Raw genomic sequence first — 21691 nt, forward strand, 5'->3', positions numbered from 1 at the left:
CCAAATTTTCTTTCTAAATAAATAGTTTTAAGAAATTGTATTTTAAAAGAACCATAGATATCTTACTGGGTTTTTAAATAACATTTTCCTCACTGTTAGTACAAGTTAGGGGGATCAATGGGTTATGAAATACCCACTTACCACCAACTCTGAGCTTCTGAGTACCTGAAGTGACTCTTGTGTCTTCATCTCTATATAAGTCACCATCAAATTCACCCATGACCCTCTGTGTTTAGTTACATTGATTAATAATGTTTTGTATTTTATAATTCTATTGATAATTTTATATGAATTTTAGTAAATTCTTAAAAAGCAAGCCCACACTTACTGAATTCTTTTTACCTATCAATATTTCAATAATTGCTAAATATTAAATCAAAAGAAAAATACACAAAATATTAGAAATTATTTGATTAATTCACATATAATGTTAAAATAGATGCTTGTTTCTAAATTTTAGTCTTTTTATTCTCAAAATTTCTCATGCAGGTCAACACTGGTTGCTGTATTTCATGTATCTAGTTTTAATAAAACATACAGAAGGCCAGTCCTTTTTCAAGTTATTCAGTTTTATTTGTCAGCCTAGTCATTTCCAGTTGGAGGCGATTTTGCCTCCTTTGGGGGCATCTACAGTGTTTGAGGGGTTTGGGGTTGGGGTGTGAGGCTGTCAGTGGTCTGTAGTTGGTAGAGGACTAGGATGATGCTGAGTACCCAGCACCCTCATCAGAGAACTCTTAGGTCAGAATTCCGTGGGGCCAGATCTGAGACAGGGCATCAGTTCTCACAAGAGGACTTTACCCTTAGTACTGCCGCAAATGTCTAGGTTCCCCAATTAATAAAACCACTGTGAAACAGAACAAAGAAACCATTACATTACACTCAATTTTGTTTATAATTTTCCCTGAAAAGCAAGTTAGAAGCCATGAATGCAGAAGCTGTGGATAAAGCCATGATTAAAGAGAGAGGACTCTTCCACTCAGAACAGTTTGATTCTGGCAGGGACAGGAGTGGACTTCACACGGGACACTTCTGTTCTGAGAGGCAACACTATAGTCTCCATGTGTGATTTCTGCATGTGATTATCTGTTAGGCTGCCTTCAAGTCACAGTGCCATTTAGATGACATATGACTATCCCTGTGCTAGCCCCTTCAGTCAGAGAATTCAGTCAACATAAAGTGGAGTTAAAGAAAAGATAATGTTTTTCTCCCTGAAAGAAGCTGAATGTCAGTATCTGTTTTTGTCATTATGAAGTCCAATAGAATGGCAGCACATGACTCCTTAACATGGTGTCACAGCAGCAGCAAAAAATTAGACAAAATAACTGCTGATTAATAGTCGTGACAGTTGGCATATAAAAATTTTATGTAGCAGGTTTTCATAAATAAGGACCTTGGCATGTGAAACAAGTAGATAAAGAAAAAAAACAGCCAATAAAAGTAATTAAACAGACCAGAGAACATGGCTGCTGTAGGCAGAGACAGAATGGTAGAACGTAACCACGAGGAGCCAGAACTCACTGTTCCAGCCAGCTGGTGAGTCAGTGTCCAGGAACCCTGGCTTTCTTTTTTTTTTTTTCTTTTGGCTCACCATTTTATCATTTCTTTCTTATGTTTTCCTGCACAGAAACTCCCTCTCTCTCTCTCTCTCTCTCTCTCTCTCTCTCTCTCCCTTCTTCCCTCCCTCCCTCCCTCTCCCTCTCCCTGTCTTTTCATACACCTCTCTCTCTCTCTCTCAAACACACATACCTGCACCCATACCCACACCCACATATGAGGGCAGACACTAAAGAAGGTAAAAATAAGAAAGACTTGGGTGAAAGGGTTTCTGGGAGTTAGAGATGAGCGTGTGCATCAGATGACTGAGAGGAGCAGAGGGAGAAAGCTTAGAGCAGATTGGATCTGTTTTGGTAATTTAAGAAGAGAGACCTTCACTGACAAGGGCAACACTTGTTGACCCCATCTGGAAAGCATCCATGACCTCCCTACGTCTCGAGGTATCATGTGGCTGGGATTTGGAATCCTTTATGCAAGGAGGTGTGGGGCTTTAATGTGCTTCACATCAATTTTAGGGTTTTGTTTTAAGTGAAGTAGACATATTGCACAGAGTAAGAATAAGGGGTTTGAAGACATCTATATTCATAAGTAAGCAAACAAGTAAGTAATAAAGTGACATTAGCATGGTATGTGGAACGTCAGGAAGGAGACAAATGTGGGGTGCAGTGTTCTTGGGAGCAGGAAGATGTGAAGGCTGTGAGTGTGGGTTTAGGCACTCATTTACTGCACTTCCACTGTGGCTTATTGTAAGTGCCCCTAATCAGAAATTCATTGAACAGAAAGATGATGTGGAGAAATCCTATAGGGGAAACATGGCTGGGAGGGGCCACTCACTTCCTAGTGCTGCGTTTCAGACAGGCCTTTTACTGAAACTCAGGCAGCTTTGCTGTTGTCACCATGGACCATAAGTCTTGTTTGTTTCATAAAATTGTATTATCATTGTATTAGAATAGCAACTATTTCCTATCTGAGTTTGGTTCTAAAACACTGTATGTGTGTATGTGTGTTGGGGGGGCACATGAGTAGGGGGGCATGCATTGGAGCCAGAGGAAGATATCAGGTATCTTCCTCTCTCTTTGCCTTACTGCCTTGAGACAGGGTCTCTCACTGAACTGGAAGCTACCATTTTGATTAGGCTGGCTATACAGGAATCGCCAAGATCTGTTTGTCTCTGCCCTCCAGTGCTGGGCTTTCAGGTGCATGTGGTCACGCCCAGCTTTTAAGTGGGTATTGGGGGATTCAAGCTCATGCTTACAGAGAAAGAACTCTTACTAACTGAACATTTTGTATTGGGAAATATTGCACTAATAAGGTATTATTGCATGATAAGCATATGTAAATGTATTAAACATATTTTCTACAAAGCACAAATGAACTGACTTTTAGTTCTCCAAGAGTGTTTTTTGCATGTGAAAATAGCATGTCTGAGTGCTCAGCTGAACCATACTTTTACCCCATCACCCACAGGAGAGGGCCACCTCACCTCTGTACCATTTCATCAGTCCTCTCTGGCAGTGCCAATATGAGTGTGCTCTCGGCCACTTCACCACCGTGCCAGGACACCATGCTCTCTGACCCCAGTGTTCCTGTTACCTCATGAATTATTTTATTTCTGAAGGGTGCTCCTCATACAATGGAAACTTGGTAGCTAGAAACTGGAGTCTGCGTGTCCCATTACCCCATGTTCTACTGGGGGAAGTAAAAAAAATTTGATACCTTTAGATGAACTGAAGAGACAGCCAGTGAAGTCCTGCCTTCATTAGTAGCTGTGTGGTCATTTATACCCAGAAATAAAATAGTGAGCATCTTTTTTCTCTAAAATCTCAGCGTGTAGTAGACGAAGGAAAACTACTCTTGTCTTTGCTTCTCCAACTATTCTACATTTGATAGCTCAGCATTCATTTTTGGTTTTGCACGTGATCTTTAATGCTGTTTTATTTTATCACATTATATTTTATACTTTATATTTCTATCACTTTAGGCCTTTTTACTGAACTGACTAACTTATTGTGCTTGCCACTGCCCTTGAAATACAAATAATCACAAATGGTATAATTTATTTAGGTTAGGTTTTCAGTTTATTATTTCAGCTGTGTTCTAGAAAATTCTGTGTCCTTTGAGGACCTAAGTATAAAATTAAAAACTATTGAAACTACTAAGTATGAACTTGTGTTTCTAGAATTACAGCAAGCACATGTGTAAATGCACTGTAACACAACCTGACTCCTCAAATAGCCCAGTTAGTTTAGACTGGTCAATATTTTAAATAAATTCTTTGTATTTAGGGATATTATGTTTTACTTGTACATTATTTTTTATATGTTTTACAGATTAAGAATGGAAAAGTACATTTCACGTCAGATGCAGGGGTTGCCGGGAAAGTGGAGAGAAACATTCCGGAAGTGTATGTCTCTGATGGCCACTGGCACACCTTCCGAATAGCGAAAAATGGAAGCACCACAGCTTTGTCTGTGGACGGAATATATAACAGAGATATTATCCGTCTCACTCAGGACTTTGGTGGCCTCGAGGTGCTCACCATCTCTCTTGGTGGAATCCCACCCAACCAAGCCCATCGAGACACACAGACAGGTAAAGGCTTATGTGTAAGAGAGCCCTAAAGGAAAGGAAACTTTAGTCCTAAAGTATAGGTGAATTTGGTGGCAACAGCGGGTAAAATCTAACTTATCTAATATGAATCCCATATATTTGGTACAATGTGTTTTTACAAAAGTGACTGGATTTCTGTTCCTGCCAGGCCGTAAAATCTAACTTATCTAATATGAATCCCATATACAGAGCAATTTTGGTACAATGTGTTTTTACAAAAGTGACTGGATTTCTGTTCCTGCCAGGCATAAATATGCTCAGATGAACATGTCTTCAGAAAATGTTCAGTGATCAAGAGTAGTCTCTTGTCTAGCTGCTTGCTCTGGAGATCAGAGTTGAGCAGAGCATGCAGTACTTTGATGCTCTGTTTGCCTTCAGGCCTGTGTATGCTAACTTCTGTTGCTCAGGCACAGTCTCAGGCCAGGAAGCACAGGAGACCAGGGTTACAACCATCAAGCAAGTCCTTAAAGGAATCTAGATGTCCTGGATCAGTGATGTGAAGGAGAAAAAAAAAAAAAAAACAGAAACTTATATGTGTTTACATCAGATGACGAAAAGCATGTGGGAAAGTTTTAAAAATAAGTTTTTAAAGTTTAGTGAGAAATATCTAAAAAGAAGTTTTCATGGGTGACTGCAGCCCCTGACAGAGGACAAAGCTGGAGGATAAAGCACGATGTTCTCAAAGGAACTGTGAAGTGTTTATCATACTTGAGGATGATGGGAAGTCATTAAAAATCTTAATCCCAAGAGTACTGAGGTTAGGCAAGTAGTTTCAGACTAGCTCTGAAGGTGACTTGGAGGACTCACAGAATGCTAGATTTGCAGGCATTATGGGATTGGCCCTACACTAGTTATTGTTTGAATTCTGACTAACAGGATGACGCAGGTAGAGGAAAATCAAAGTGGATCAACCTCAGTATTCTGGAAAGCAGTGTCAACCAAACTGTTGGCAATTTAAATAAATTTGGGAAGGATTCTGAGTTTTCACTCAAGCCAGGGTGGTGTCACCAAGAGTGAACTGCAGAAGAGAACAAAACAGCAAGGCACAGGACAACTTTGCTATGGAAATGCATCTGGGAAAGGACTTTGAATAGATGGGCTGGACTGAGGGGTAGACTCAGGCTGGAGATGCAGCTCCAGGACTGTTCAGTGGCTCCATCCCTGAGGTAAGGGTATAAACTGGGCAGAAAGCCTGGGGCTGTTTAAAGAAGAATGGCTCAGTGTAAATGTTTGAAACTTTCAAAGAATAAAAAGATATTATTTAAAAAAGAAGAACATTTCAAAAAGAGGAAACTAAGAAAAAGAAATCCAGGAACAAAACCCAAGAAACTTTTGAAACGAGTACTTTAGACTTCTTGGGTGTGAAGGTGTGTCAAAGCAAAACAAAAATGTGTCACAGAGTAAGAGAATGAAGGCGGAAAAATTAAATTCCAGCTCACAAGCCTTTAACATTTGGGTTTTGTAGGAATCCAAACCAATGTAGACACTGCTGGTTTGTTAGTCAAATTAAATTCTTGTGCCTTTACACAGAAGCTGCCTGAACAGCAATCAAATCTAAGGAAGGACTTCTTAGTCAACCTCATCATTATCACTACTAAGAATTTTTTTTTAGCAAGTTTAAGGCTGAATTTATTTCACAAACCTTCAAAGTGAGTTATCGCATGTTAGAGAACCTGACTAGATCAACACCCAGTCCTCCATCTACTGGATTTATTGGCAATATTTCTTCTCAGTGGGAGTGCATAATCTGCTGTTGTCTCATCTTGCTTTAAAATAAACATTGTCTGGAGACCTCTTTCACATAGAATGGAGTAAATCGTATCTGCCACACTCAAATATGCAGTGTGATAGATACTGATAGATACTGAATATAATACAGTGTGATAGACTGCTATTCTGAAAATAATGCAGTGCCCTATTAGGTGTCATAAAATTTCTATGTATAGCACAACATGAAGAGAAAGGTTATTCACTTCAAGAGAACACAATCTATGAGTGGGAACTAAGGGCTCACAGTAAGGACCTGGGTACTGTCTACATACTCAGGTCCACACCCCTTTGCAGACTGCCCAGATAGTCCTACTCTTCCTGCCTCCAGGTGCTCCCACACCTGAGAGACAGTGTGGCCCTCTTCAGAGTGTCCTTCTGCCAAGAGTTCTGACCCAAGAACAGACCAAAAAGAGGCCCGCCATGCCCTTCTTCCTGGCCCAGGATCGGCCCATTTCCAGATTGAGAAATAGGATTGTGGCTCTTCTCTGCAGAGACGATCGCACTCAAAAGAATGACATCTCACTCTTCGCCTTCCTCACCTCTCTCCCCAGAACAAAGTCAGAGTCCAATATTGTGGCACTACATCATCCAAAATCCAATCTTGGATAAAACCATTGAAAGACTGTCTCATCCCTTTACATAGTACTTTTCAGAAGCCTAGTGGCCAAGGCTGTTCATCACCTCCAGTCCAGTTATCTCTGGACTCTCTTATCTGACAGCATGATTTTTTTTCTTTAATTTTATGTGTGTGCGTATATTGCCTGCATGTATGTAAGTGCATCCGTGTCATGCAATGCCTGCGGAGGTCAGAAGAGACTGTCAGACCCAATTTTTTTTTTTAAAGACAGGGCCTCACTATGTAGCCCTGGCTGGCCTGGAACTTACCATGTATACCAGGTTGGCCTTGAGCTCCCAGATATCTGCCTGTATTTGCCTCCCAAGTGCTGGGATTAAAGTTGTGTGCCCCTATGCCCATCAAGGGACTTCTGGAGTCAATTTTCCCATCTCCTGTGTCCTGACAACCTGGCACAGTTATACCCTTCTCTCTTTGGAATCCTCCAAGTGCTGCAGTAGCCAGGATTTTTCTTTAGCTCCATAGGAACCTGTGTCTGAGTCTTCGGGAGACCTGTCAGTTTGTTGATAACACATGTAGTTCAAGCAGTTGACGTGTGTTTTGCTCTCTTTTGAGTTTTTTTAAGAAATAAGTTTGGTTTCTGTGTAACTTTTGATATACAGATCGTAAGAATCAAATTGATTAATTAAATAGGTAAAAAGAGAGATGAAGAAAATCCAGGCTGCCTGAGTCACCCCAATATATTCAGGCTGTGCAGTAGCCCATGAAGGCTGACCAAAACTCTCAGGCATCCTGAGTTTTATCAGAACATGCATCCTTTGAGCAAAAGGGTGGCTGCGAGACCCTCCTGAGGAACTGGAGGGAGGGGGCGGGAATTTTTGTCTCCATATCTTAGCACTCTGAGGCAGAAGCCTTTGATTTTCTATAAATTCCTTCCACTTTCCTACAGGCTTCAATGGCTGCATCGCATCGGTGCTCTATGGTAAAGAGAGTCTGCCTTTCAGCGGGAAACACAGCTTGGCTTCCATCTCCAAAACAGATCCCTCGGTGAAGATTGGCTGTCGGGGTCCCAACATATGTGCCAGCAACCCCTGCTGGGGTGACCTGCTTTGTATCAACCAGTGGTATGCCTACAAGTGTGTCCCCCCAGGTGACTGCGCATCCCACCCCTGCCAGAATGGTGGCAGCTGCGAGCCAGGCCTACACTCAGGCTTCACCTGCAGCTGCCCAGAGTCACACACTGGGAGGACCTGCGAGACGGTAGTGGCCTGCCTTGGCGTCCTCTGTCCTCAGGGGAAAGTGTGCAAGGCTGGGAGTCCTGGGGGACACGTGTGTGTCCCGACTCAGGGCCCGGAAGAGATCTCTTTGCCTTTGTGGGCCGTGCCTGCCATCGTGGGTAGCTGTGCCACGGTCCTGGCATTGCTGGTCCTCGGCTTGATACTGTGTAATCAGTGCAGGGGAAAGAAGCCCAAAAACTCCAAAGAGAAGAAACCCAAGGAGAAAAAGAAAAAAGGCAGTGAGAATGTTGCTTTTGATGACCCAGACAACATCCCACCCTACGGGGATGACTTGGCAGTGAGGAAGCAACCCGAGGGGAATCCCAAGCCTGACATCATTGAGAGGGAGAATCCTTACCTGATCTACGACGAGACCGACATCCCCCACACCTCAGAGACCATTCCCAGCGCCCCACTGGCTTCCCCGGAGCAGGAGATCGAGCACTATGACATTGATAATGCCAGCAGCATTGCCCCCTCGGACGCAGACATCATCCAACACTACAAGCAGTTTCGCAGCCATACTCCCAAGTTCTCTATCCAGAGGCACAGCCCCCTGGGCTTCGCCAGGCAGTCCCCCATGCCCTTGGGAGCAAGCAGTCTGACCTACCAGCCTTCTGCCTATGGCCAGGCATTGAGAACCAGCTCTCTCAGTCACTCGGCCTGTCCCACTCCCAACCCCCTGTCTAGGCACAGCCCAGCTCCTTTCTCCAAATCCTCTACTTTCTACCGGAACAGCCCGGCTCGGGAACTTCACCTTCCTCTGAGAGATGGCAGTACTCTGGAAATGCATGGTGACAGCTGCCCTCCTGGCGTGTTCAACTATGCCACCAGGCTGGGGAGGAGGAGCAAGAGTCCCCAGGCCATGGCTTCCCACGGTTCGAGACCCGGGAGTCGCCTCAAACAGCCAATTGCACAGATCCCTCTTGAATCATCGCCTCCAGTGGGACTCTCCATTGAAGAGGTGGAAAGGCTCAACACCCCTCGCCCCAGAAACCCCAGTATCTGCAGTGCAGACCACGGGAGGTCATCTTCAGAGGAAGACTGTCGAAGACCCCTGTCCAGAACCAGGAACCCAGCGGATGGCATCCCTGCTCCGGAATCTTCTTCTGACAGTGACTCCCACGATTCCTTCACATGTTCTGAAATGGAATATGACCGGGAGAAGCCCATGGTCCACACCTCTAGGATGCCCAAGTTATCGCAAGTCAATGAATCAGATGCGGATGATGAAGATAATTATGCAGCCAGACTGAAGCCCAGAAGGTACCACGGCCGCAGGGCTGAGGGGGGTCCTGTAGGCACTCCCTCAGCAGCTCCTGGTGCCTCTGACAGTACCCTGAAGCTTGGGCAGCAAGCAGGCAATTTCAGCTGGGACAACCTTTTGAACTGGGGGCCGGGCTTTGGCCATTACGTGGATGTCTTTAAAGATTTGGCTTCTCTCCCAGAAAAGGCAGCAGGTAATGAAGAAGGTAAAGGTGGGACAACTAAGCCAGCCCCCAAAGACGGGGAGGCAGAACAGTATGTGTGAGGTATACCTACTTGGCAACACACAAAGCATTGTGCCATTGCCCACTAGATTGGGTCGCTTTTGTAGAACAGGCCAGTATAGACTAGTGGCCATGGGAAATGTTTAAAATAATAACCACAAAGCTGCTCACACAGACTCAAATGACTCTAATTTAAATGTGCTTAGATGAACCATCCTTCTGCATGCATTGTGTTTTGTGATGAGTTTGGGGCATGCAGCATTTGGGAAGTTTTGCTTCTTTACCAGTGTTTGGTTTGCGGGTTTTGCAGTTAATACTGTTACTGTTGCAGACATGAACTTGTGCTTTCACAGTGGGTGTGTGTATTTGTTTCCATTGTAGTATTATAATTGTGTTTTCCATTGCAAGTTCACTTAGGTTTAACCATCCCTTGTAAAGTGTAGGAAGGAGCCTTCACATCCTTGGATGAAAGACTATGTATTAATACTTCAGATGTATAGCTTCCATATGCAGTGTTGCTCAGACATGGCTGAGTGTTTGCTTATTTTCCATGACGGTGGGTACTAAGATTAAGTCATTTTGTTCGGCACTTTAATGCTTTCTTACAAAACTGTGTTGACACTTGGGTATCTCTGTGCAAACAGTCACAGCCTCCTGACTTACCTCAGGCTTCCTCAAGGAACAAGATGACTGACGTTGTCCCCAGAACACAGCCACTCCTTCTGCGGACCGATGCTCTTAGCAGCACCTTCTAAGAGACAGTTTTTTAAAAAGTTATTTATTGAAAAGAAAGTTCTATGCTTTTAACGTGTAAGGAATTGACCCAAGCATTTTTTCTTATTTTCCAGCCATTCAACATTTACCCCAAGTACCCAGTTTTATAATTTATATAAAGTCAAATTGCAAGGTTTCTTACTTTCTGTCATTTTGTAGGTCATTTTTTAATACTGTGTAAAAACTTTTTTTTTACACCTGAGCTGTGTTTTTGATACTGATATTTTCTTATGCTGAAAACTTTTCTTGCTTTCAGGGAAGGTAAGAAAAGAACTTTTTTACATTTGTTACTTATGTAACATTCGTATCTTTCACAGTTTGATATCTGTAATATACTGTATGCTTTCTACCTGTAAATGCCAACAATAGAATTAAAATATTTATTTAAAATAGTTTGTCCTTGAGTGTAATATTCAGTTTCCACCTTTTTTTTCCCGTTCTTTGCGTGAGCAATTGAAAATTGCTGGGGTTTTTGTTTGTTCATTTATTTATTTGTTTTGCCAATGAAGCAGATAACAGGTTGAACTTATATGGGCCACACCATTTACTATTAAAAACATTAACTATGAATAATAGCCAGGAAAGATATTTTAGGGTCACTTTAGTGCATTCCTTCTGTCAGTGTGCTGGGACTTCCCCTAAGTAGGTTGAGTCTAGACTAGTTGGATCCTAGGGGGTTAACATTGTTGAGAGTCTGGTTTAAGCATTCTGGTAATAAATATTTAGAAGCTCCCAGGAGAGTGTATTCTCTGAAAGTCCCCTTTAGACTGGGTTCATGCTTATAGAAAAGTCACAAGTTAACGCTCACTGCAAATAACGTCTGACTGATTTTCTTCAGGAGCTCAGCTGCATACTTTGTAAACCTGTAAGATGATGGCAACAAAGGGCCTCTTACATGTGGCAGTCTTTAATTTATTGATCATTCTTGCGAAAAATCTACACAGTTTGAGCGTTAGCTTAGCCAAGGACCAACTCTATTTTCTAGAAGTTCCCAACAATAAAATAAAGAGAGTGGAACTCAACAGTATCTGTGGTGCACAACCAGCTGCCCCTTATGTAACAGGAATTTAAAAACGATTACTACCCCAGAACAGCTTAGAATTGGATATCTGCCTCAAACCTGTTATGTGTTGAGAGCATTCTTCTTTAATACTGACCATCAACATACTGCTGATGGAAAAAAAAGGAAATTTTCTGATTAAACAAATTGAGGCACCATTCTGGAATTATTTCTAGTATTTTTAAAAGTTGAGATTATTATTTTTGTTTCGGACTAAGAAATAAAATGTGGATTTTAATCTAAATCATGGTAGTCATTTAGTGTGGTTTAGACCCTAGTATCAGACACCAATTTAATTTTGTCTTTTTTGGTCACCTATGATGGACCAACATATTTTAGTATTTCCCTATGACTTTTAGTATTATAAGTTTCTTCCCCAAATATGGGAATATGTTCATGGCTTTGTATAACTCGAAACAGAAAACAGTTTTTCCCTGAGGGAACTCTGAAGCATCTTAGTGTCCTCAAGGATATAAACTCCTTAATTCAGAACAGAGATGAAATTCAACTGCAAGCATGATTGTAGTTGAGGGCTGAGGGCCGAGAGCTTGGTGTTAAGATTCTGTATCTTCTCAAAGAATCCTCTGTGAGTTACAATTCTTGCTATTTTCTTGATTAATCAATCCTAGTTTGGGAACAAGATAGTGTTCTTAATGGGAAAGTGTGAATATTTTTCTGTTCTTCGAATATTTTCTACTAAAGCAGGAACAGTATTTATGGCAAAGCAAATAAAAAGAAATGTATGAAATGAAGGTTTCAATTAAAATGGAGATCAATACTTCCTGAAGTCACAAAGTGATCTAAATATACTATCTGGGGGTTACTATAGACAACTTCAAAATAAATAGTTGGTCTTGACCTCCATGTTCACACAAAAAATCATGACCTTGGATTTTTAATATAGACCATGAAAGGTTGCCTAGGTTTCCTGGAGCATGGCCACTCCTTGAACTCTTCCTGCATCATGTAACAAGGTACCTTTACCTTCAATCTGAAATCTCCTGAGTGAGGACCAGATCTGGCCAACCTATCCTCAGCAGAGCACAGCGTATTAAGAACTATCTTAACAACACCTTAACTGTGGCTTTCAAGGTTGTGTCAGAATTTTCTAAATTAGCTGATTCATTGATAGCTCATTAAGATAAATTAAAACCATTTTTTAAAATGGAGAAGTAGAAGAGCCTAGAGCACAATTCTCCAGCTCTGTGTTGTTAACGAAATGCTTATGAACAACAAGGTTAATGAGAAGCAGGCCACTTACACTGTTGAAAGTTGTATCCTTTATAAATATTTTATTTATGAGAGAAAATACAATACATCACTAAGTAACTTTATTACTTCCAGACATTCCATCTAAGAATAAATCACTGACTCCACATACATGCATTTTATTTTACTTGAACTTAACGTTATAGTAAAATGAATCTGTGACAAGTTAGAATGCTTTTAAATTTTTTGAATCAATACTTAAGCAAAGCAGGGCTTTCTTTCCCCACTTTATTTTGTGTTACAGACTTATAGACTCAAGTCTAAAAAGACTAGCATTTCAAAATGACTGGAACTGTCTTTCCTCAGAAGAAAAAAGATGAAATGTTTTAGCATAGCCGAGGCCTCTTTACAGTGAAGTAAAACTGCGGTCTGTGCTCACCAGTGCATGGCCCTTGCAGATACTGTGAATGAAATGTCACACCATTAATCATTCCCATGGTTGGTCAGCCAGTTGTTTTAATGATCTGTCAGTCCAAGTATTGTAGCTATGCATTTTATATAAATCAGCATTTTGCTTTTCTGTTTAGTGGGTGAAAGGCACTAGATTCTAGTAAATACGGATAAGTCAGTATCAGTAACTTATTCCTTACCTACTAATGCATCTATGATCACAAAAAACAGGAGAATTCTTGATGAAATATCATGAAGCACAATATTGTTTCACAGAGAAATTGAGCTAGAATGTTGAGCATCCTGGGTTAAGTTTGGTTGTGAACAGTAAGTAATGCCTCTGGTATGCCAGACATTCTTCTAGATCATAGGGACAGGGACAAAGAAGTGAAGAAAGTAGACAAGGTTTCTGCCTTGATGAGCATATATTCTAGTAGAGGAATTATGATCAGCAAATAAAAACACAGAGAAATTTTTATGTAAGGCACCATCTAGTGAAGTTGAAAGTTACTTGGCTAGCCAAAGCAGATCAAGAGAAGATGGCTGACTTAAGACTCAGTATCCTATTTTTGATAGGTTACTTAGGACACTGGGAGTTTAACATTCCATCAGACACTGTAAGGAGGGAGCTGAGTGAGTCACATTTGTGACACTGTTGCAGACTTGGGCAGTGATAAGGGGAGGAGTAAGGTAGGAGAGTGCTCTGTGTCCGTGAAATCATGGGACAGCCAAGGAACCAGACCATTTCCATCACACCAGCAGAGATGGCATCCAAACATGCTTTGGAATGGATGGATGTGAGGATGCTAGTGTGAATTCTGAGCAGGCCAGCAAAGCTGCAGAGGAACTGTTTGTCTGTAGCAAGGATGAGCATTCACTGCTCTGAGGGCCAACTAAGATCCAGAAGACAGGAGAAACAACACAGGTGAAACTGTAAAGAATTTCTTGAATGACCATGACAGATTAATACTATCACGATGACCAAATCAAACCTGGAGGATAATTACACAAATATAGCTATCTTAAGATAATTGACAGCAAAGGAGTCCATTCCTTTATTACTGAGATGAGTGAGCATCCACAGCACCAATGCTGAGTGAATAGGTGAAGCTCATTTTAGGAACTGAATTCTATTCTTGAGAAATAGATCAGTTGTTAAAAAAAGTTTGAAAGTGAATGAAATAGATGTATACTGCCAGAAGAGAGTGCTGTTAAAGAAGCTAGGTAAGCCAAGATGACTAAGCTATGCCTATGTTCAAGGCAATAAGGGATTGGCAACAAGCTTACTGGGTGTTTTGTTGGTGTTGCTTTCTCTTTGAGATGGGGTTTTGTTTGCATAGCCCAGCCTTCCTTTGAACTCATGATCCTCCTGCCTCAGCCTCCCAAAGGCTGGGATTACAGGCATGTGCCACCAGGTGCAGCCCCATAGCATTTTTAATGATTTTTTTTATCCATTTGTCATAAGTATAGGTATTTTTTGGCCATTAAAGGTGAAAACTCTTGAGGAAGTCTTTTTTTAATATTTTATTTATTATTTTTATTTTATGTGTATGAGTGTATTGCCTGTATGTATGTGAGTGCAGCTGTGTCATGCAATGCCACAGAGGTCAGGAGAGGGCTTCTGATTCCTCTGGAACTGGAGTTGAGGACGGTTCATAGCCACCATGTGGGTGCTGGGAATTGAACCCGGGTTCTCTGCAAGAGCAGTCAGTGCTCTTAACTGCTGAGCCATCTCTCCAGCCCCGAGGAAGTCTTTTTATGAACTGTACAATGTGTGAATATTGAACCCATAATTATAATTTTCATAAGGAATTCTCAAAATATATAATGTTATCAATACATATAAAGAATGCTTGCACTTAGTAATGTGCTGAATGAATGATGGATCTATCTAATCTTCACATAACAAGTGATATTTGTCAAAGTCAGTTTCCTATAGATAATCTCCTTATCTGTGGAAATGGCCTCAGAATTTTCAAAACTATACTGCCTAAAGAGATTACAGGTGACCCTGCAGACACGTCTTAACTTTATTAGTTTATGAATCTATTTTCTGAACTCTAAAATCAGGTTGCAAGGTAAGCCAGTCACTGTGGTATAGAATCTGGGATCATATTAAATACGCCATTCTAGCCCAAGTAAAAGAACCAACTATGGGCAAAGTTCTTTGAAAGTGTCATTGATTCCCAATTTCTAATTGAAACCACATTCCATGTGGTACAGATGTTAAAATAAGACTCCAACTTCCCCAGGCATATGGATGCCTGCTCCAGTCATTCCTTCCCATCCTCTGTCTGCCAAGCACGGCCCCAAAGACTACCCAACACAGAGCAGTTGAATTTGAAAAGTAAGACATTCCAGGTAAGTGTGTCTGTAGAAAAACTATGTGTAACAAGGAACCCTATACCTACTGCAAAAATGTGTTAATTATTTTACAGCTGCTGGTCTGTGGGAACAGAAAGATGGCTGCTGAATCTGAAGTGATGCCACTCGGAAAGTCAGCTATGAGATGGGTTCTTCATAAGACACTGAGAAATTCTGGAAACAGCTTTGGATAAATTGAAAGTAAAATATTTGTTGTTTTATCTGAAACATCATCAAGAAAACAAAATCAAGACAGTCATAGCCATTATTTAACAGGAAACCATTTAGATCTTGAAAATACTTCATCTAATCCAGGCACAAAACTCCGAAATTGCATCAATTGCAGATGTTGCATGGATATGGAGAGAGTAGGACTCAAATAATTTGCTTCTTTAAGTTGTATTCCCCCAAAGTATTGGGTGGTGTTCCAAAAAGAGGAAGGTTTGGGCTGTCAGTGTGGTGATACAGTAAAAGTATATTTTCAGCTGAAAATTTTCTTAATTTATGCAACTTCAGATTAGGAAAAGTATGACTCCAAGAAATCCTCAGAAGATTTTAAAGCAAAAGAGACAGTAATAATTGTCAGGTAGCTTTCTAGTCTGATGGAGGAACATGCCCCCTCCGTGGGTATGATGATTAGCTTTAATCCTTAACTTGTCACCACCTGAAATCACTGGGAAAGAGTAGAAATGGTGATTTTTCCTTATTGGGCTGGCCTGTGGGTGTGTCCTTTGGATGACTGTGATAATTAAGTTAAGGTGGGACCTCCATGGGCAGTGAGTCCTGAATGGAGAACTCACAAACTGGTGAGGATGTGTGAGTGAGTCACTCTGCTCTTGACTGTGGATGCCACATGACTAGCTGTCTAAAGTCCCCACTTTAACTTCTTCACACAATGGCCTGTGACTTGGTATTAGTTTAAATAAGCCCCTTTCTCCCCTAAGTTGTTACTTGTTAGTGCATTTTATCACAGTAACAGAAATGAAGATAGAACCCAAGGCTATGCTGCACTGAATGGCTATTTCTGAGTCAATTTTTGTGGTACATCAAGGAGAGAATAATTCTGCCTTATGTGCTAGCCAATGAGTCTGGGTAACATACCCCCTTTATAAATATTATTTGTTATTTTTCTTTTATGTGTATGAGTGTTATGCCTGCATGTAGGTAAATGCACCCTCCCGTGCAGGACAGAAGAGGCTATTGGAGCCCCTAGAACTGGAGTTACGGACAGTTGTTAGCTGCCATGTGGGTGCTGGGATTTGAACCCAGCTCTTCTGCAAGAACAGTCAGTGTTCTTAACCACTGAGCCATCGCTCCAGCCCAACATACCCTTTTCTAATTTTCTCAACTTGAGTCAGTAGCTACCAAGCAGGATGGAGAACCACACAAATAAAGGATGAACCTGGACTTCAGAGATCTCACATTTTCTGTGAACTTCTTCTTTGTTAAATTCTTCAAATTTTGCAAAGTCCAATCTCCCCAGAATTATTGCAATATTTACAGAGAAAACTGTACTTATAGTTATGTGCATTCCACATACAGAATTCAAGATGACCAACTCCATTAATCATCCCATAACCTGTAGTCCTATAATTCATTAAAGAATAATTCGAGTGGGTTGTGAGCATTAAGAAATAATTTGCTTTCTAATGTTTTTAGCAGGTCTTGCACTGTCTAATTAACTAAGCCTGAACAAAAAATCCCTGGCACTTAAAAGCTGTCACCACGAATTCACTATCCTGGCTTTGCCTGTCACAGCATAACCATTTTGATGCTGGTTCCCTTGATTTTAGACTAACACTTCATAGACTGGGTGTTATCTCCAGGAAAAAGTTTGTGTGTTCTCCAAGACTGATCATGTTTTGCTGAGTTTGTGGTAAACAAGCCTGATGTCTACATTGGTTAAAAGTCTTGCAATACTGAGTAATTTCTTCTGACATCTGTCTAGCTGCCTCAAAGTTCCCCTAGCTTTCCAGTTGCAGGGCTGTTAATTTTCCATTTTAATTTCTCTGGGCTTACTCAGGCTGATATAGGACTCATTTGTGGCTATAGTCTGTGGAAAGAAGATATTGAAAACTATGAAGGAAGAAAGGCAACCAAATGACTCAAGCTTTTTCTGACATACGTGTTTTTCCAGTCATATATTTTTCTGGTTATTCTGCTGAAACTGAATAAAATCTCTGTGTCCTTATTTTTGCAGAAAATTTCTACTGGCACATTTGACATAACTTCATATTACAGTTTTTTAAAGGATTTTAGGGGCTGGAGAGATGGCTCAGTGGTTAAGAACACTGGTTGTTCTTGCAGAAGAGCCAGGTTCGAATCCCAGCACCCACATGGCAGCTAACAACTGTCTGTAACTCCATTCCCGAGAGATCCAACAGCCTCTTCTGACCTCTGTGGGCATTGCACAACATGGGCGCACTTACCTACAGGCAGGCAATATGTGCATACACATATAATAAAAATAATAAGTTTTAAATGATTTTATTTTATAATTCTTAATGATATGCGTGTACATGTGGATAACTGCACTTGAGTTCAGTATCTGTGGAGCCTCCACAGAAGGGGGTGTCAGGTCTCCTGGAGATGGAGTTACAGGTGGTTGGGAGTCACCCAACAAGGGTAGTAGGAACTGAATTTAGGTCCTATACAAGAACAGTATGTATGTGCTCTTAACCATTGAACCATCTCCCCAGGCCCTCATATTACATTTTAGGGCTTTCATTTAAACAAGTTACACATATTCTGAAAGGTGCCTCATTGAACAGCTGGCAAAGATACCCTTACAAACTCCATGATCATCATGAGATTATTGAAAAGTATAATCTATTATAGCCATGATATATATTATCATCATTAATACCACAAAACAAATTCAGTGTATCTGTGATAGTGTTGTCCACTGGACAGAATCTAGAATCACCTAAGAGGTGGGTCTCTAGGCAGGCTTGTTGGGGATTACGTTGCCTAGGTTGAGATGAGATGACCCGTGTTCACTATGGTGGACACCATTTGCTGTGCTGAAATCTTGGGCTATATAAATAGAGTGCACTGAGCATTGACATACAGATATTCATTGCTCTTCTGATTGTGGGTGTAACGTGAGCATGTGCTTCAAACTCCTGCTGCCTCAAATCCCTCACTGTGAAGGATTGTACCTTGAACTGGGAGCTAAAGCAAACTGTTTCTCCCTTAATATTGCCTTTGTCATGGCATTTTAGCACAGAAACAGGAAAAGAAACAAAAACAATGTCCTTTTATGCTGAATTTTAAAAATGCATTTTGGGAAAGCATTTCATTGTTCCTTTTTTATATTTTGTTTATTACCTTTATTTTACGTGTATGAGTGCATTGCCTGCATGTCTGTAAGGGCACTATCAGACTGTTCACATAAGTAAGAAATTATCATCCAACATGTGGCTCCCATTGCAACATTTCCAAGAGGCATGAAATTAAAATATATCCATAAAATTATGTTTAATTGCCAATTTTGTTTTTGTAACTTAGTTGTCTTTCAACAAATGAAGTAAATCACCCCTTATAATTGCAATCGATGTATTGACTTGATAGCTACAAAACAGGTGAGCGACATCACCATACAATTTAAGAAGCCTACTCATGGTGGCTATGCAGGGTATACTCAGTGTTCTCACAAATCTGACAGTATGATTATACTGTGTGGAATGCATCTTCATTTTTTTGAGTTCTGGTCAGTGATAAAATCGTATTGGACACAAGAGATGCTCTCTGTGCTTTTATTCTGATGAGAAGAATTTCTATGCTTAAAAAGGGGACCCTATTAAAATCAGGGGCAGGGTGCTATTTTGGAGAACAATCATCATTATTTCAGCAGAATTTTTGTTTGATGGGCCTGCATTTCTCATGTGTTAGTTCCATATTTGTGTTGTGGTGAGTGGTGCAACGATGTACATGGATGTGCAGTGGTCCTGAATGTCTGCTGACAAACTCTTTCCAGCAAGAGTTATACAGAGCAAAAGAGCTTAAAAGAGGTTTGCTCAAGTTATCTTGTAAAACCTGTGAAGTAATCATTTGTTTCTCTTTAAATGGGCCTCCTAACCCCACGAGCAGTGTTTCTTATACTCTGTCTTTTAAATTACAGTCAGCATGTGATGTGACGGTTGCACCTTTGACATGATGCTGCAGATCTTGAAGAAACTTTGGGCCAGAGCAGAACAGGAATCTGACGACAGCACATGTAAGTGCTGGATATGTGACTCAGCTGGTACAGTGCTCACCTACTGTGTGTAAGGCTCTGGGTTTGGTCCCCATCACTGCATAAACCAGGCATGGTGGCACATTCCTATAATCCCAGGCAACAGGACCTGGAGACAGGAAATTCAGAAACTACAGTTCATCTTGAGCTATATAATGACTTCTAGGGTACCATAGACTGCATAAGACCCCGCTTCAAAAAACAGAATAGCAAATACAATTGGAAATTAAGAACTGATATTAAAGAAACTATAAATATGCAACATCAAAAGATAAATACAAAAAATAATGTGTACAGAAAATCAGAACATACCAACAATTTCTGCACATTATTTAATTCAATTAATTGGTCTTAAGTCTTACAATAATAACAAAAGAAATAATTTAATTCCCTATTTTGTATATGAGAAAATTGAGTATTAGAATCTTGTTCAAAGTTCTATAACTGATGAAGAGCCAAACTAGAATTTAAACTCAGGCCTCTCTGAGTTCAAAGTAGACCTTACTGTGACATCTATCAATAGCATTCAGGTTAAAAAGCCTCTCTCCTGGTCTCGTCATTTACAACCAAACACACTGAAAACACTTGGGCTATATGCCTTTCCTACATCCCCTTATTGCCCACAGTTCTTAACATGGTTATTCTTTGCTGTTTTCCCACAACACGACTGTTTCTTTTTCCTAAAGCTCCTAGTCCTGTTCTGGCCTCTGTGTTTCTACCAATATAGCAGTTCCACTACAGGAACACAAGAGAGATGGAGTTATCTACCTCACAAAGAGAGGTGAAGATCAAGTGGGCTGAAACATGCCAATTAACAGAGGATAAAGTGGCTCCCTCAGCAAGCACCTTATTTTCCCTCATTCTGTGAGCTATGCGGGTCTCAGTGCTGAAACCAGTGTCTGCTTTCTAATACAAGCTCAGTGGTTTGTTTCTGAGATGCAACATGGTTTCCTGAGATATTTCACAATTAGCAGTCCTTATTAGACTTCAGGTTACAAATTCACAGCTTCAAATAATTCTTGTTGAAAGTGTTCTTTCCAGAAAGCCTTGGTTTATCTTTCTATAGCTAAGGCTACTCTTCTATTAAGGCAAGGTTGTTTTGCTGTGTAGTTTGTACATAGAAAGTTTGGACTCCAGGCAGAAATGGAGTTTCTGGTAAGGGATTCAGGCAATATAATCATTCTAGGGTAACCAGTTTATAAACCAGGCTCCATTGGACTCAGGGTCAGTCAATTAAAAAAGCCATCTTACATTATCATCAGTGAAGTAGGAATTTTTAAACACAAAGTAGTTTAATCTCATAAGAATATGACAATGCAGTTCTGGGGTTAACCCTGCCCCCTGTTTGATTACCTGTGGAATTATTGTTTTAACTATTTTTATTCTTCTTTCTTCCTCAGTATAGGTTAGTCAATCGACATTTCTGGGTAATTATAGCTACACTTGAAAGATCCCTCACTAGGGAACTACAAATAGTCAACATGCAGAAAATAAGAAATTCTGGAGTGGACAGACCTAAATGGGACACCTGTTTCCCACCCTCTCCTCCAAAGGCTCAGGGATCATTGCAGAAGAGGGTGCCAAAAGATTGGAAGAGCCAGAAGTGGTACATGAATATAAGAAAACTGTATTGTCTGGACACAACAGGGTTGTTGCACATATGAACCCCCAGTGATTGGGACAACATACACAAGACTTGTGCAAACCCAAGCCACATGGGGGCCCAGCATGGATGGGGTAAGAGGGGAGGAAGCCTCAATCCTAGCTCAAAATATATTGGCAACTGATGGATGCTGGAAAAGGGAGACTCAGTTTTCCTTATTGATGTGATGCTTAGTATGTTGACCAGACTCTAGTGCATGGACCCACACCCAGGACACCTGGGAGGCACAAATTGGAATTGATAGAACTTTAAAAAACAAAAATTAAATAATAGATAACAGATAATAATGGGGGACATGAAGTCAGGCTGGGGGTTGTAGTGGGGAAGGACTGGAGAGGGGAGAGTCTAATGTGATCATAATACATGATATGAAATTCTGGAATCAATAAAATTAATACAGAAAAGATTTGTGAAGCACAGTATTTGAAACACATTCACAAAGAACAATGTGTCTCATCCCGATGCCCTGCTTGTGGATCACTGGAGGTACAAGGTGTCCCTTTGACACCACACATTCAGTTTCTTGCACTCTGTACAAACTCTTTAGTTTTTTTAAAAAGTTATTAACTTAATAACCACATGATTAGAAGAAGCATTTCATTACAGCTTTAACATATTTAATAACAATTTCCAGAGCAAAGATGCATCTCTTTCAATAT

General features: G+C 40.7%; 1 protein-coding gene across 1 annotated transcript in view; it reads left to right on the forward strand.

Moving 5' to 3' along the window:
* Positions 1–10439, forward strand: part of LOC103731944 (protocadherin Fat 4-like) — a 165277-nt gene extending 154838 nt beyond the window's left edge. Inside the window, 2 exon segments of the mRNA XM_008830446.3 lie at positions 3885–4146; positions 7458–10439. Coding sequence (XP_008828668.1) covers positions 3885–4146; positions 7458–9316 — 2121 coding nt within the window. The 3' untranslated portion in view covers positions 9317–10439.
* Positions 10440–21691: the final 11252 nt, after the last annotated feature.

Source organism: Nannospalax galili, unplaced genomic scaffold (genome assembly GCF_000622305.1).
Source record: "Nannospalax galili isolate Female #2095 unplaced genomic scaffold, S.galili_v1.0 scaffold555, whole genome shotgun sequence".
In the NCBI taxonomy this organism is placed as follows: Eukaryota; Metazoa; Chordata; class Mammalia; order Rodentia; family Spalacidae; genus Nannospalax; species Nannospalax galili.